The 17403-nt window shown below is 30.1% G+C and overlaps 1 protein-coding gene and 1 long non-coding RNA gene across 2 annotated transcripts; one reads left to right on the forward strand and one right to left on the reverse strand.

The window, feature by feature from the left end:
* Positions 1–44: 44 nt before the first annotated feature.
* Positions 45–4371, forward strand: LOC117906016. The gene is made up of 4 exons (XR_004649759.1): positions 45–376; positions 2082–2334; positions 2834–3616; positions 3972–4371. It is a non-coding gene; the product is annotated as an uncharacterized LOC117906016 (long non-coding RNA).
* Positions 4372–10000: 5629 nt separating this feature from the next.
* On the reverse strand, positions 10001–10483 carry LOC117905802. Its single transcript, XM_034818669.1, has one exon. It carries the CDS (start codon positions 10481–10483, stop codon positions 10001–10003), a length of 483 nt encoding a protein of 160 aa, XP_034674560.1.
* Between the last annotated feature and the right edge of the window lie 6920 nt (positions 10484–17403).

Raw genomic sequence — 17403 nt, forward strand, 5'->3', positions numbered from 1 at the left:
CATTTGGACCAACCCTTTGTGAATGCGATGTTAATGGTGTCCATCCAAGCAAGTGTGGATCAGGTATTATCCAAAGGTTGCACTTAAAAAGTACTTCTCCAATGAATGGAGTCACTTGATTGCTTCATTTAAAGGCTATCACAATGGTACACCTCTAAAGGTGAAAGAATGTGGAGTCTATCTTATATATGCTCGATCTGATCAACATTATAATCTTCTTGCTGAAAGCCTTGATGATGCAGGATCAATTGTAGTTGAAAGTGATAGCTTTGATGTAGGTCAGCAACCATGCCTTGAAGATTGAGAAGATCCACCAATGATCATGGTTAAGCTTCTGCTCCTGAAAAGTTCTCTCTGAATACTTCAAGACTTACTGGTAAGTTCTTCCCTCTCCTTGCTAAGTTCATGCAGCAAAAAGATTGAGTAGCTTTTATTCTTTCTTGGATTTTCATACATATTTCTTTCCTTTTCATTTTTGGATGTGAAGAATTAATTCTCAATCGACCAAAAACCATTATATTCCCCTGCCTATAGGCAACCCATCTAGCTAATAATGTTAAATACAATCTTGCAACTATTAATCAAACCACACACATACATGAAGAGAAAAATAAAGAAAAAGACAAGATTTTTAACATGGGTCAGCGATCAATGTGATCCTTACATCCATGGAGTGCACCAACATTCAAAAATCCACTAATAAAAAAATGAACGAGAAGGGTTACAATGGTGAAGTTCTAAAAAATATCATCTCTCAATTGTAGCCACACTCTCTAAAAAACAAAACCCTAAAACATAAAGGGTTAAATATATAATAGAGACAAATTCATCATGCATCACAAGAAAAAAAAAAAATTCATCATCTCTCAATTGTAGCCACACTCCCTAAAAAATGAAACCCTAAAACATAAAAGGGTTTAATATATAATAGAGACAAATTCATCATGCATCATAGAAAAAAAAAAAAGAAAAAAAAAGGGCATCTTCATTTGAAATCTTTGCCACCAAATTTTCCTAGAGATAGCCTTATTTCACTCGACTTGAGATACAACACATAAGATAGCTATAGAAAGGGAATAAGGTATAATCATTATTTGACATTAATATGAATTTCATGAAATATTTTATTTATTAAAACAAATTTTATTTTATTTCAAATTCATGGAAAGTTGAAGGTCATGAATCTCAGTTATTGTCAAAATCTCGTAAAAATCTCAAAATTTTCATCTATGCCAACATTGAAAACACTAACTCTTAAAGTCATTGACCGATATAACATGAGATAGGATAAGAGAGAGGATATTATATCCTATCTCATGTTTGGTTAACGATAAGATATGATAAGTCATCTTATCACTTATTCTTTCATATGTTCAATCAAATATGGAATAGGATAAATAGTAGAATATATTATCCACTTTTTATATATATATATATATATATATATATATATATATATTATTATCTTTTTTACATGAGATATGTTAATTTCATGCTAAGATATGAGATATGCATATCCCATAAATTACAAATTTATTTTTTTTATCAATTTTTATTTATTTTATTTTTTTATATACACATTTTGTAAAATAATTTTTTTAATATAAATTAAATTTATGATTAAAAAAGAAAAACTAAAAAAATATTTATAAAATAATATTAATATATGATATATAAATTATTCTTATATATTGAATAAAATAATATAAAACTTTTTATTTATAAAATTTAACTATTTAATCATAAATATTGTTAAACATAAGAGAAATTTCATTTTTTAAATAGAAAATATCGGAATCTAATATAATTTTTATTTTAAACATTGAAAATAATATACATTTTATATTATCTTTTATTTATTTCACAAATTAAATATAACATGATATATCCTATTGGATATGCTAACTTAGAATATCATATTCCATTGGAAATCATATCCTTTCTAATAGGATATGATATCCTAAAATATACATATCCTCTCCTGTCAATCAAGCATGACCTAAAGGTAGTAAAACTTTGCTTAAAGCTCACCTATCAATGTTAAAATTATTTACTAGTTCTTTTTCTCTTGAATTTGACAGGATGCAAAACGCTTAGGAGTCTTCCAAGTAGCATTTGTGAGTTGAAATGTCTTGAACATCAAGTGTTCTGGCTGTTCAAACCTAGAGAGGTTTCCAGAAATTACAGGGAAGATGGAAATTTTGAAAGAGCTTCATTTGGATGAGACAACTATAAAAGAGCTACCTTCATCAATTGGACATCTGATAGTGCTTGAAGTTTTCAATTTGGCACGTTGCAAAAGCCTTAGCCTTGAAGGTTTTCCTGATAGTATTAGTAAGTTGCAACACCTCAAAAGTCTCTGTTACACTCGCTGTTGAAACCTAAAGAGGTTTCCAGAAATTACAGGGAAGATGGAAATTTTGAAAAAGCTTTATTTGTATAAGACAACTATAGAAGAGTTACATGCATCAATTGATATCTGGAAGGACAGTGATTTCGGTTCTCATGGGACTCTTGGTATCAAATGCTGTTCAAAACGCAAACCTCTATTCCTTAAGAATACAACGAGCAATCTGGGGTGATTTGTCTAAGATTCCTCAGTTTGAGCCTCTGCAAGAGGCTTCAAATCCTCCAGAGCTTCCATCGAGTAGAAACTGTGTAGATGCACACCACTGCATCTGCCTGAAGACTTTGTCGATTCCATCATTGTCACCATGGAGGAGGCAGTCATGGCCTTCTGTTTTCAATAACTTCAAATGGAAAATTCAGATATGATTTTCATGGAACACAACTATTAATCTAGACATGTGATTTACATGGTACTATTTTGCAGGAGTTGGAATCAAGGAGCTGTTTGTCTTGTCCAGAGAACGATCCATTTTCCAATGTCACCAGGGGATTTAATATTCTGACTTCTGGAAGTTGAGCAATTCTGAAGTGGTTCAGTTATCAGAAAGGAAGTGCAGTAACAATAGAGCTTCCTATGAATTGGTACAAGGATAAGGGGTTTCTAGGATTTGCTTTATGTACGGTCTATGTTCAACTTGATGCTGAATCTTGCCATGAATTTGAGAAGCAATCTGAGAATAAGTTTAATGATAAATCTTAGAAGGAATATGCTCATACACCTAAGAATGAATCTGATGATGAATTTGAGAGTTCCCCAATTGATGCAACATACACTTATCGTTTAGAATGTAAATTGACTGATCAAATTGGAGGGGTAGATTTTCTTGCATTTGCACCACCCCTTTGTGAATGCTACTTTAATGGTGGTTCATCCAAGCAAGTGTGGATAAGGTATTATCCAAAGGTTGCGCTTAAAAAGAAGTACCTCTCCAATGAATGGGGTCACTTGACTGCTTCATTTAAAGGCTATCACAGTGGAATACCTCTAAAGGTGAAAGAATGTGGAGTTCATCTTATATATGCTTGATCTGATCAACATGATAATCTTCTTGCCGAAAGCCTTGATCATGAAGGACCAATTGGAGTTGAAAGTGATAGCTTTGAGGTAGGTCAGCAACCATGCCTTGAAGGTTGAGAAGATCCACCAATGACCATGGTTAAGCTTCCGCTCCTGAAAAGTTCTCTCTGAATACTTCAAGACTTATTGGTAAGTTCTCCCCTCTCCTCGTGAAGTTCATGCAGCAAAAAGATTGAAGTAGCTTTATTCTTTGTTGGATTTTCCTAACATATTTCTTTCTTTTTCATTTTTGGATGTGAAGAATTAATTCTCAATGGACCAAAAACCATTATATTCCACTGCCCATATGCTCATAGGCAACCCATCTAGCTAATATTGTTAAATACAATCTTCCAACTTACCTAGTTGAAAAACGCATGGGTCAGTACTTGCCCAAGCATTTAGGACTTGGTTTATTGCATCTGCATGGATCATACCTTGTCCTTGAGCATAGTATTAGTTTTGAGGAAGTGAAAATCTTGTTAAACAAGTTAATTTAGTGCAGGCAAATTGCAGAATCCTATTCATCGAGCCTTGGATTTGAAAATCTCAGTACGTCGAGGTGGATGGCCAACACTGAACTGATCCTAACTGATCAAGGCAGGTCGCTCATTACAAGTTCAGTTCCAATTTTGTGTTAAGCTTTCGGGTTCCATTCAACTTGGTTTTCCACCATATTTTGAGACTCAGAGACTGATCAAGTCCCCAAGCAAGGATGTACGATCATGTTTGTTTAGATCATGCTTTGGAATGTGTTTAGATAAGGTATTAATTTCATGCATAATATATGTGGGATCCCCACGTCTGTCTCGCATGAATCCCTTTCCCCGTCTAGACTACAGATGGCCAAAATGTTATGGGGACATCATTCAAGCAATGAATACTGGCAGTAAATACTGAACCAACACGCTAGCAACATTCATGGACAAAAATGCTGGACTTTAAACCAAAAACTGTTATTCATAAAGCCAATTATTGGCATTTAAAGCAATAAAGATGTATGGGAAACGTTGCAACTTGGTTAGGGTAAATAGCCATCAGGCATCAAAAAAACCCAAGTATGAAAAAACTCTCTAAGAAGAGATTGTTCATCTCTTCCAAATTAACTTAAACTTCAAAGGAGCATGTTCAGAAAAACCATCCGGATATTCCTTATTGCAGATACACTTGTCGTTCACTTGGAGGAAGCTAATCAGAAAGGACATTACTGGTCGTGCACCAATAATGTGTAATGGATTGGTATAATATAATATCTATTTATGCCATGTTTATGGTGATGAAAGTCTTTCGAGACAATGGTGTTGGGTCTAGCCGGGTCCGAGCAGAGGCCACACATGAGATTATCAACCAAAGGAATACATATGCATGGGAATGACAGGTCATGTGATGAGAAGTATGACTTCCCAAAGCTAAAATCCGTGTTTTTGATTGTATGATGCACGTACCCTTGAACTTTGAATAAGCGCTACGATGACGATAACATGAGGTTATATCATATAGAGTATGATAGTAATGATGATGTAGTTAAGAAAAATGCAAAACAAAGAAAATATAAAGAAAAAATAGAAGTTAATAAATTATTTTTTTAAATGCTACTTTGAATCAATTCAATTTATTTAACCTTTTTACATAAAAATTAAATAGTTTAGAAATATATAATTTTCTAATTAATGTAAATTATATTTTGTTTTCTTTCATATTTTTGTAGCAAAACTAACAATGAGAAAATCATTTTTGTTAGTCTTTTTTTCATTCCTTATTACTCTTTCAGGCACCAAACATAAAAATAAATAACCAAATTATGTAACACATAACTATGAGTTATTTGAAATTAAATTATCCATGAACAATTTATAACAACAATTTATTTTTATAAAATAAAATAAAAAATTTTAATTATCCAAGGTTATAAATGTAATTTTCAGCTACTAGCTTTGAATCTTTTTGCATTATGAAATTACAAAGTTGGTCAACTTTTTTTCAAATATTTTAATTTTGCTATCCTTTATTCCAAGCTTCCAAAAAGTTAAGTTATATATATATATATATATATATATATATATATATATATATATATATATATATATATATATATATATATATATTAAAAATAGTTCTTTGAGGATTTGGCATCAAAAGAGATGGCATGTATTTCAGACAAAACGAAGTATCTTAAAATAAAAATATATTTGAAGTATTTTTAGGTATAATTATGAGAAATTTAAAATATGAAAAACATTTTGTGAATCTTTTTGTAATACATAAAAATACATATTATTTGTTGGTGCATGACCAATAAAGAAGGATTTGACTAGCCTTTGTGTACGATTAAACCTGCACAAAGGAATGTTAGGATGAGATTTTTCGAGCATATCCATGCAAAACTTAAGTCAAAGATGGAAGATTTGAGCAAAATAAGTTTTTGGAAAAAGTAGCAACATACCTTTCTTATGATGAAGAAGGGCTATTTATCCTTACTCAAATATAACATCTTCTTAGGTGCCTTAATTATACCTTTGATTGCATGTTACTGTCTTTAATGTCAATAATTGTCGGCTCATAATGAATATTGTGCCTTGATGAACCTTGAAGTTCGGCGTTTTAACCTCGTAATGGTTGCATCAATCAATGAACTTAATGTCAATTACAGTTAATGCTTAGCAGACATGAATACATAATGTCTGATTGGTTTGTATCTGTTTGGTACCTTTGGGTGGGTGCTACATGGTTCTTGTGCTGGTGCTGAACATGCCTTGTGCTAGACAACACTTAGGAGTCATGCTAGACGGCATGATAAACAGTAGTGAGTGCCCCACATTATCTTTAAGAAACATAAATTCAAAACTACTATTTTCCATATTTGAGTTTTTAAATAAAATTTATTTTTAAAAATAATTAAAATTTATTTACAAAAATTTAGTTTTGAAATGTATCAAAAATATTGTCAGACATTCCCTAAGTGGGTGTTTGGTAAACCCACTTAATAACTTAAAAGTAATTTAATAACTTAGTTTAAGTCATTAAATCAATTAAGTATGTTTGATAAATAACTTAATGGTATGACTTAAAGTAAAAAACTACTTTAAGTAATAAGTAAAAATGATTAACTTATTCTTAAATTATCATCTTCATTTTGCCATTTTACCCCATTTATCCTAATTATTTTTATGATCTTTTTTACTACTCTATAACTTCCAATGTTACTTGACCTCTTTTGCCCTAGTTATAATTTATAAGAATAAATTTTAAATTAACTTTATCGAACAACCTTAATACTTAAAATAAAAATTAAGTAATAAGTTTTAAGTCAATAATTTAAATATAATTTAACTTAAAATTAATTTAAATTATTAAATAATAAGCATTAAGTTTTACCAAACAGCCTTGAGTATCTTCATTTTCCAAAAAACCAAAAATATACATTATGTACTTTTTTAAGGAAGAATTAAAATATTTATTGTTCCCTTTGGCCATGACTCATGAGTATAGGTTTGAATATTTCAGTGGCCTTTGGCTTGATATTTAAACTCATGCAGACCCAAACTGCTATCCGGGCCCACCACTCCTAGATATGGGCCTAGCCTGAGAAATTAATTCACAAGAAAAACCCATAAAACTTGTTATCTTGCATTAAAACTAAAATAAACTAACAACCATAGACTCTAATAAATATATTTTAATTAGAATTCCATAACACAATTCACACTCATCTAAATATTCTTTGGACTAAAAAATTTTAATAAATTTTGAAAAATAAAAAGTTAGGATGTGATATTCTTTTCAAACTTAAAATTCTAAAAATTATGAATTAATCTCAATAATAAAACACATATTTTAATAAGTTTATAAATCCAAATATCTATAAGGGTAGTCTAGTTGGTAAGGGCAAACATTAGGAAGTGTGGACGAATACTAGGAAGTGTGGTCTCAATAAGTGACACATAATCCTATACTCAAATCCTACCACTGATGATACCCCCTAAATTTACTCGGTACTAGTTGTTGTAGGATAGTTAGTACCTCGAGGTTTGGGTCCTCATGGAGAATTCTCGGCTAAAAAAAAAAAAAAATGTAGTTTATAAATCCAAATATATACCACACAAAAACAGGGTTAATTTAGAATATTTTTAACATTTTTTAGCAATCAAATTTAATTAGACATCTTAATTATTATTGAATTACCAATTTCCTATCAGTTACGTAATTAATCATTATAATTTTTTTATGATTAGAAATTTTGATATTTTAGTGCATTTAAAAATATCTTCAATTATTATTTTTTTAATTATTAGTTCTCAAATTAAAGTAAAAATATAATAACTAATTTTATAGATCATGTTTTAAAATATAAAAATAAATAGATTGCATATTTAATGGTATTCATACATTAATAAAAACAAATAACTTAACACTTAATTATATTAAGACATGATAACAAAAAAACAACCTAAAACTTTTAATGTCATTAAGCTTTAAGTTACATTTAAGTTAAATTAAAATTTATTCAAATTTGAAAAAAAAAAAAAACAAACACAATCGTCATAAATAATACTACCTAAATTTACCTATGCATAGTGCCAATGAATAAGATTACTAGGGAGCTAGCATTGTTTTCAAATGATCAAGTATGCTTAGAAGTCCTCAAATTTGTATAAATACCTTCTTCAAGATTGGTATGATTTGTTGTGTATTTGGAAACTTCAATGCAAACATATTAATGGAAGAACATAAAATAAAATCTATTCACGTACAAAGGGACACAAAGTTTTAATATGATTTGATCAACTACTCCTACCTCTACGAATAATATTATAGAGAACCATAAAAAGAAATACAACTATTGGCTCTTAAAACATCCTATTTTTCCCCACTCTTTATATCTCCATTGAGAATCACGAGTCCTTTTATTCCACTAGGTGTATTTCACTTTTCCTTATATGCATTTATACCCTAATGACGTGTCTCATTCTTCTTCACATCTCTATCTTACATGTATAGTCTTTACAAGATCATATCTCTTTCATAACTTTTTCTCCTCATAACCTAAAATATTTATAAAGATATTCCTACTAATTTTTCCCCTTCTATAAAAAATCTAAGGAATGTAATTACAACTACATATTAATTTAGGAAATATTCTATATAATATTCCTTCTACAAAAAGAAATATATTCAAATAGGAATTCGAGACACTATCCAACAATTGCTCTTCCAAGGTGCTTCTAAACAACTTCAAACTTCGATATTACTTATTGTGCTAGCAAAGTTTTAATACAAACATATTAATAAAGGAACATAAAAATAAAACAAACCATACACAAAGTTACATAAGGTTTTAATATGATTCAATCAATCATGCCTACCTTAACGAATAAGGGATAATATTGCATTATATATATAGAAAATATTATAAAGAAAAAAAGAGATACAACCATTAGCTCCTAGCTAAAATGTTCTTTTCTTTCCCACTCTTTATATCTCCACTTGGAATCACGAAGTATTTTGCTCCAAATTTCCAAATTTCTACTATTTTTTATTTTCTAATGGTGGTCCATAGTAGGAGGATTGTCCTTTTCCATGTTAAGAATTTAGAATTTTGTGTCTCCTAGACATCACTGCCCCTGATGATTTGAATATAATTAAAATTTAATTAAATTATAGTGGGGCACAATCAATATTTTCATATACCAAAAAGCATGAATGTGGAAGAAACTTAATTAAGTTAATATATATCAAAATTAAAGGACAAATTTCATCCATAAAAATCACATAAAAGACAATAGACATTACTTCACATCAAACTTTTTAATGTAATGAATTAACAAGGACCAAAGTCATATAAAAATATAAATGGTAATTTGTCTAGGCCCATTATTCAATCGATATGAAATTTGAGAATGAGAAAAGTAGAAACATAGGCACAAAAAACAAATTTACTTATATATTCTTTATATAAAATTAAAAATATTTATATATGAAAATATATTGACGATAGCTTATCATCCTTATGATTATGTTTTGTTCTTAAAAAATAGTAAGAAAAGAAAAAAAAATGCTAAGAAAAATTATTTTCTCATATTTGATTATCTTATAAAAAATATCAAAGAAAATATAAAATAAAATAAAATAAATTTGAAACTTATGAATTTTCAAATTATTTAATATTTAATTATATCGAAGAGTTAAAATAAATGAAATAATTTTGAAATAGCATATACAAAACAATTTTTTAACTTTAAATCAATTTTTTGTTTTCCTCAAATTTTCTTTTTTTCTTTTCTTTTCTTTACTTTTCCTCTGTATTTTCCTTCCCTTATATTTTCCCGAAAAATAATGTGTATACAATTGAGCAAAATAAAAACAAAGACACGATCGAAAATGGGAGATCATAAATACACATTATATATCTTTACTATAAAATCAAACATAGGATTAATTAACAACTTTTATTCGATTTTAAACAAAATATAGACTTGCTCACACTCATATTACTGAAAAAGCGAAATATTAATGCTAGGGTTTGTAAACAAAAGTTCAACTCTCAAATGTGACATGAAATCTCTTATACCTCCTAGTCTCATGACCGTTGCAAGTAAAACCAATTCTTGTCAACTCCATTCCTTGTCCTATATGAAGAGTCACATATTCAACTCCTTTCTTCCTCCTAACAACTTCACCAAATGAAACTCCATTTCTTCTTCTCACAAGGTTGCTTACTAATACTATAGACCCTCTCGGATTCACATCTATGGTCTTGAATAATTTCAAGTGGTCTTCAAACTTACAGTCAATAACAGCAAAATCAATGCTCTTAAACTGCATGACAATCTCACAAGGATTTCCATGGACGAACTCAACCTTGTCTTCGAGATCATAACAAGAAAGTTGAGCTTTGCAGTCTTCCATGTCTTGTTGCTGGTCAAGAACGCAGATGAATCGACCTCCGGTATGCTTTGCAGCCACGGCTAGTGCTATTGTTAATGGGTTCACTCCTTCATTTGAGAGGATTTGAACCATTAGTTTAGCTTGGTTCCTGCTGCCAAAGCTGATATGAACTCCATGCATTGGGGTTGAATGCATTTTGTAGCTCCCCCATGATCAGTGCAATCTTGATTGTAGTGGTCTTTACACTACAAAAAAAAGTCACAATAAGAAACTTTAACTTATAAAATAGAAAAGAACAAGAGGAGAGGAAATGAAATGCTACAAATGAATCTTCCATACAACCTTGCATTAACGACAATCAAGAAGAGTATTAATTTCATTCAAAGGATGATAGAAAATAATACTTCCAAAAAAATGAAACATAAATATGCTCACCACTTGAAGAGTCTGCAAGTAAGCTTCCATGGCATCTTGAGGAGACCACTTCATTGTAATAGAGCAAATATGATTTCAAGAAACTATGAAAATCTATGATAACCCACTTTAGATTATGGCATTTATACAAGTTGGAAGATAGTTTTTTCACTCAACATTCTTCCAATTTTTTAAGGTGAAGTTTTAGGATTTCTATCTAATGGAACCATGACAAATGTCCTTAGGAGAAGATCTAGAAAGATCTGATTCTGCATGTTGAAGAGAGCGGTGGCCCCTTGAGGGCATTTTGATGTGAAGTATGATCCGTTTAAAATAAAGTAAAATTGACATTTTGAGTGGCTCTTATGATATGGAGGACATGTGTAAGTAGAAGAGGGCACTTGTCATGGAGCTAGTGGTATGTCGGTAAGGGAACTTGTGGTGAAGATGGAGCTTCTGATATACTTTGGGACGCGGTTTGCAATTATCTAAGTGACCTACCTATTTGATATGCAGCAAACAATAATAATTATAATAATAATAATTAGTTTGAATATAGAAATATTATATTTATAATATTGGTTTTTGTTATGTATCATGTCAATTGAAAGGATGAAAGATCGATAATTATATATATATATATATATTAATACTTTAATTTTATGAATATATTATAAATATATCAATGGATATTTTGAGGCATGGTGATGTAAAAATTAATGAAAATTATGAAAATATTATGTAAAACTCTGAATATATATATATATATATATATATATATATATATATATAAGAAGTAAAAAAAGATATTTTTAAGTTGTTTTAAAAAAAAAAAATATTATTATATATAATTTGCCATATTTGATAATAATATCCTTTACGTCCATAAAAAAATAAAATTTTATAAGTATATATTTATTATTAAGTTGTATTATATATTATTTTACAATAATATTATTATGATAACATATCTAGTTTTAAAATATATTTAGTATTAAAATTATCATCCATTTTAATTTAACCGTATTCAATGATATCAAATAAATAATAATATATGTATAATTTTTTAATATTTATATTTTTTATATTTAATAAATATATAGATTATATATAAAAAGACCTATTAAAAATTTATCTTAATATATTAAATCAAATGTAAAAATAAAAAATTAAAATTAATTTATTCAATAATCGAAAAAAAAAAAATCATTGAAACATCTAGAAATATTTGTGAAAACGTAGGTTCAAACATAACAAATAAAAAATAAAAAAAATCAGTAAAATATCAGTAAAATATCCATAAATATTGATTGATGAATATATTTTTTCAATATCAAGATCCATGGATATTGAATAAGTCAGGATTCATGGAGACATTGAATAAGATTGATCAATTGATGAATTTGAAGATTATAATCACATCAAATTGATGGACGTTATCCATCTTTATCTAGAAATTTAATTATGTAAGTTGAATTGATGGCACATCATATCAATATGTAGTAAGATCAATTGATGAATGTGAGGCTTATAATCACATCAAATCGACATGCATTATCTATCTTTATCTAGAAATTTAATCATTTAGGCTAAATTATTGACTTATATAATTTTGGGGAGATCATGTGTTGGATTTTCATCAGAAAATACGGTGTGGAGCCTAGGACTAGCCAATTAGCTAGTTTTTAAATGTAGTTTAAATACAAATTACCTTTACAATATAAAGCATTTTTAAAATAAAATATGTAGCAACCACTAAATCTTTGTATTAGTGCAAGACTAATCCATTCTCTTACCAACCAAGCAATCACTACAAATATGTGACAATTGATGATAACAAATTAAATTTATAACTTCATAACGCTCTCAAGTATGTATGATAAAGTGTAACTCCCCAAGTTTAGGAAGTCAGTTATAGTTTTAAAATCTATTTTAAGTCAGGTGTTGAACCTTAGGGAGGTGATCTTAAGTGTACGGGGGATATGGAGAGGTTTAGAAGATCTATGGAATTTTTTTTTAAGGCAAAGTCTTTTACTCAATTACTTGAAAAAAAAGAAAGAAAGAAAGAAAGAAAGAAAGAAAGAAAGAGGTTGATGTGTTTTGTGAAAAAAGGGTGAAAAATCAAGTGAATTTGAATTGAAATTTAACTTCACAAGATTTATAATAGCATTAAGTACTCAATAATGATTATCTCAAGTTAAAATGACTCTCAACCATTAAGTACTTGAGATACCCTCAAAGTGGGCCTAAATTCCAATTTCTAAGTATCAAGGCATGAATTATCTAATTAAAAATGAAGAGTTCCAACTTACAAGTTGATTATACACTTAAATACTCAAGATGGCCACAAGGGAGGTCGGACTCCTTTCTCCTTAGCCAAAAAAACTACTCAAAAGACATAAATTCAACACCCAAAAAAGAAAAAAAAATAAATAAATAAATAAAATAAAAACAAAGCATGAAATAAGAAGCATCGAAATCCAAAATTAAGCCTCAATTTTATACACAACTAAAGAGTAAAAGTAACTAAATGCAAATACAGTAAAAAGGGCTTCCCACCAATTAATACATTAAAAAGCTCTTAAAGTTTAGAAAACATTACAAAGATTGACGTAATTATAGCAGTTCCTAAGGTCAACAGTTGAAGAAGAGCTTTCTACCAGGGAGTCTCCTCCCAAAAATCCCCATTTTTTAGCTACAAAATCTCATTAAATAGGAGCTCCCATATTCTCCTAAGTGGTATACCACATGGAGGCATTAAAAATAAGGTGAGAGATCTCAAACAAAATGGTGGTAGTTCTTGGAGGTCTTGGGAAAAGTTACAAAATGTAGGTCTCGTGCCTTCTCGAAGTTCCAAAATAAAATGGTGGTAGTTTTGAAGAAAATGATGTCAGGTTATAAGATGGTACAAGGGTGGGAGGAAATGGTGCCAGAGCTTCTGGTGGTGCCATTTAGGCACCATTTTTTTCAGAAAGCTCTTCATCTCCTTCAATACTTTTTCTATTTCTCACCCATCTTTACTGATTTTTCCCCATAGGCAAATAATGTCCAAATCTTATAAAAGTTGGTGAGATTGATCTTTAAAAAGTTTAGAATTTTAAAAATAAAAACAAATTACTTGAGAGCATTTGGACTTCTCTGAATTCTTCAACTGTCATCAAACTTTACATTGCTTGAAATAGGATTGCACCATTGATCTTCATGTAACTTTGAATTTTTAGTTCTACTCATACTTCATTAGTATATTTGGGATATCAAGATGATTATAGGGCTATCATTATTCATGAAAAATAATTGTAAATATCAACTACTAAAATGAAAATATGAGAAAACCGAGAGCATTATAAGGTAGCATACAATTGACTAGTTTGAGAGTATGCATACAAAATCAAGTTTAAGGTAGGATTTTTACTCTTATTATCATGCAATTTATGATATCAATCACTCCATAGTGAATAGAAGGATCCACTCATAAATTATTCATAAAATTAAGTCAAATGATCTATTAATATGAAAAATAATATAAATCTAATTAAATTACCACTATTATAATATGTTTTAAAATTTTAAAATAGCTAATCATGAAAAAACATAATACAAATTTCTAAAACTATAAAAGTATATATATATATATATATATATATATATATATATATATATATATATATAGAGTATTTCATGTATTTCTTATAACACAGATTCAAAGAGCTTATTCATTTGTAAGGAGATCTCAAAACCCAAGTGCATGAGTGTCTCTTCCACATAATTTCTATATCTTGCTCTCTTTTATTTTTAACATTTCGAAAGTGGACAAGTTATTTCATTGGATAATTTAGTAAAGGATTAACATTTGGAATACCACTATTTTTAATTACAGAGTATAACATGGACCCACACTTTCCCACTTCAAGGGTAGATAGCAAGAAGAGGGCAATGAGTATATTATAAAGTATGCATATATCCTATACAACGTAAATTTTATATGTTGTCATTTGAACAATAAAACAATGAACAAATTTAATAGACATCTAGATTGATGAGATAGATACTTATCTCCCAATACATTCTAAACTTGCGTTCTAAATTGCATGCATAAACCAGAATGAAAAGGAATATGACTTACCAATAAAGACAACATTGAATTCTCAACATCACCGTATCTTGTACTATTGATCCCCTGTAAAGTATTGGATGGTTCTCTTGAATTGGGTTTCACTACCTTATATGAATATTGTATAAGTATTTAGCAAGGGTTATGTGAAAATCAAATTATTTTTAATAAGGGTACATCAAACCTTTTATAACATTCAACATCATTTCTTATCAACCAATTGTAAAAGTTAGGATATTGTTGGTACAAGAATCATTTGAGACCCTATATCCTAAGGAATTGTAGGGAAGTGTTGACTAGCCTCTATGACGTCAATAGATCGAGTTAATATCCGATACCAAGTGTAGTTTTTCCTCCCCCCTTTTTTTCCTCTCTATTCCTGCTTACCCATTGTCTGGCTTTATAACTTCTCCTGGGCGTACTCTAATTGGTGGACATGGAGTTGACTTTTTCTTAGAAATGAGCTCTTGTCAAGTCAAACTTGAGAAACCTCACAATGCTTACTATTGGTCGAGGGGACACTTGTCAAGCGAGCGTGGTGTTTCCTTGGGAAGCATTCCATTAGTAATATCTTTTCACTTTGGGAACCATACCTCACACCCCGTACTTTGCATGGGTCATTCTGATGGCCTTCGGGGTTTTGAGGAATTGGAATTTTGTGAAGGTTTTTTTGGGCTATTTGGTTGTTAGGCTGCTGAATGACCCCTCACTAGGTGTCGACACTCTCAATGGTTCGTCCCCATTACCCCCATTGCCCGATGATGTTGGTTGAGCAGTTGCTCTATACTTGAATGCTTTCACTTAGATATCACATCGAATGATCTTTCTCGAGTTGTATTATACACAAATATGATATATATATATATATATATATTCTATTATATTCTATCCCATCAACCAAATGTAGCTTAATAGTATTGAAAGTCTTGATCATATATAGGATGGAACCCACACCTTTTCACTTTAAAAGATTGACCAAAGACATAAGAGCCATCAAATGAAGCCTTGATATGCCTCCATTGATTGGATTGATGCCTCTCAGCAATGCTAAGGATTATTTGTCACCCACACTTAATCTAATACACCACCATTATAGAAGCATTCATAAAGGTCTCAAAAATAGATATAATCCCCCATTTCAAATTCATCACCATGGACAATCAATTGGCATGCTAAATGGAAAGGAATTAATATACATTTCATTTGAGATTTTGCTCAAGATATACTCTCACTTAATTCCAGCATAAATGTATTGTCCAATTCATATTCCTCATATTCGTCATCAAGTACTAGAGCATTGATGGGGTATCACGCAAAACCCAAGAAGTCTTTGACCAAGAAGTCTTTGTTTTCTTTCAAAGGAAGGGTTATTACCACTTAAGATCCCTTTTTCTTGTGCCTTATCCACTCACAAATTTCTAAGACATGTTTTAAAATTAACTTTTAGATGTAAAGATTTATTTTTAATCATTATCCTTATTTGCATAATCATTTTTTAAAATAATTCTAAAAATCTAGCAAAAGTAACAAAAAAAAAACACACACTAAAAAATATTATCTAAAAATACCAATAGAGACTAGTTTCAACTTCATTGTTTTTATCAATGATATATAGACTAATATATACATTTGTTTTGATGATTGATGTTTTTGAAAAAAACTTAGTTTAACCCTGATATTAAAAATAATTGAGCAGATTTATCCTAGTGTGGAGCTTGATTCAAATTAAATCAGTTGCCCAAGTTGTACCCCTAGTTGACAAAGTTATTATATATAATTTTAAAGAGTGTCACGTGATCTTTTGGTGATAAACAAATGGTCCGGTGGTTTAGGAGATGATTCATGGGGAAGAAGGGCTTGTTGTGATCTCGCAATGTCCTTTGAGAATATTTCCTTTGAATGTCACAGGGAGGGGCCGGGCGACCTTCTATTAATTGGTTTTTTTCCTCTAAAAAGCAAAACCTTCTCCATCAAACAAGACCACTCTAGAGACGCCTCATTACTCCTCACCTGGTTTATCCAGTTCACCTACCTAACCTCAGAATAATAACCTCTACACAGGCACCACGAAGGGGGCCAGCCTCCTTCCACTCACATAGCGCCCACGTCTCCCAACCCATCACCACCTCTTCATCAGTTCACCCTTCACCGACCTAAACCACACAAAACCACATGCATGGGCCGTGGCAAGCCCCCACATTGTCAACTCCACATGACCACAACTTGTCATTGATGCCACCCTTCTTCACATAATTTCCTAGAAGGATGTCATTGATGGCATCCTTCTAGGCATCACTTGACCTTTGGCTACCGATTCAAATTTAGTTTATTTGCTTTAGATTTTAAATTTAGGTTGAAATATGCAGTTTTGTTTACTTTGAATTTGTGAGAGACGAAAATGGATTGAGATAGGATGAGAGAGATAACTGAGTGATGCAATTTATGGATATGTAATTTTTTATGGCATCTCACTATTACTATTATTGTTGTTATTTAGTTTTTTTGGTTTATTAAATTGTTTTAATAA

The sequence above is a fragment of the Vitis riparia genome, chromosome 18, assembly GCF_004353265.1.
Source record: "Vitis riparia cultivar Riparia Gloire de Montpellier isolate 1030 chromosome 18, EGFV_Vit.rip_1.0, whole genome shotgun sequence".
NCBI lineage: Eukaryota > Viridiplantae > Streptophyta > Magnoliopsida > Vitales > Vitaceae > Vitis > Vitis riparia.

Coding starts and splice junctions, on each gene's coding strand:
- LOC117905802 (XM_034818669.1), bottom strand. CDS start 10,483: ATGGTTCAAATCCTCTCAAATGAAGGAGTGAACCCATTAACAATAGCA.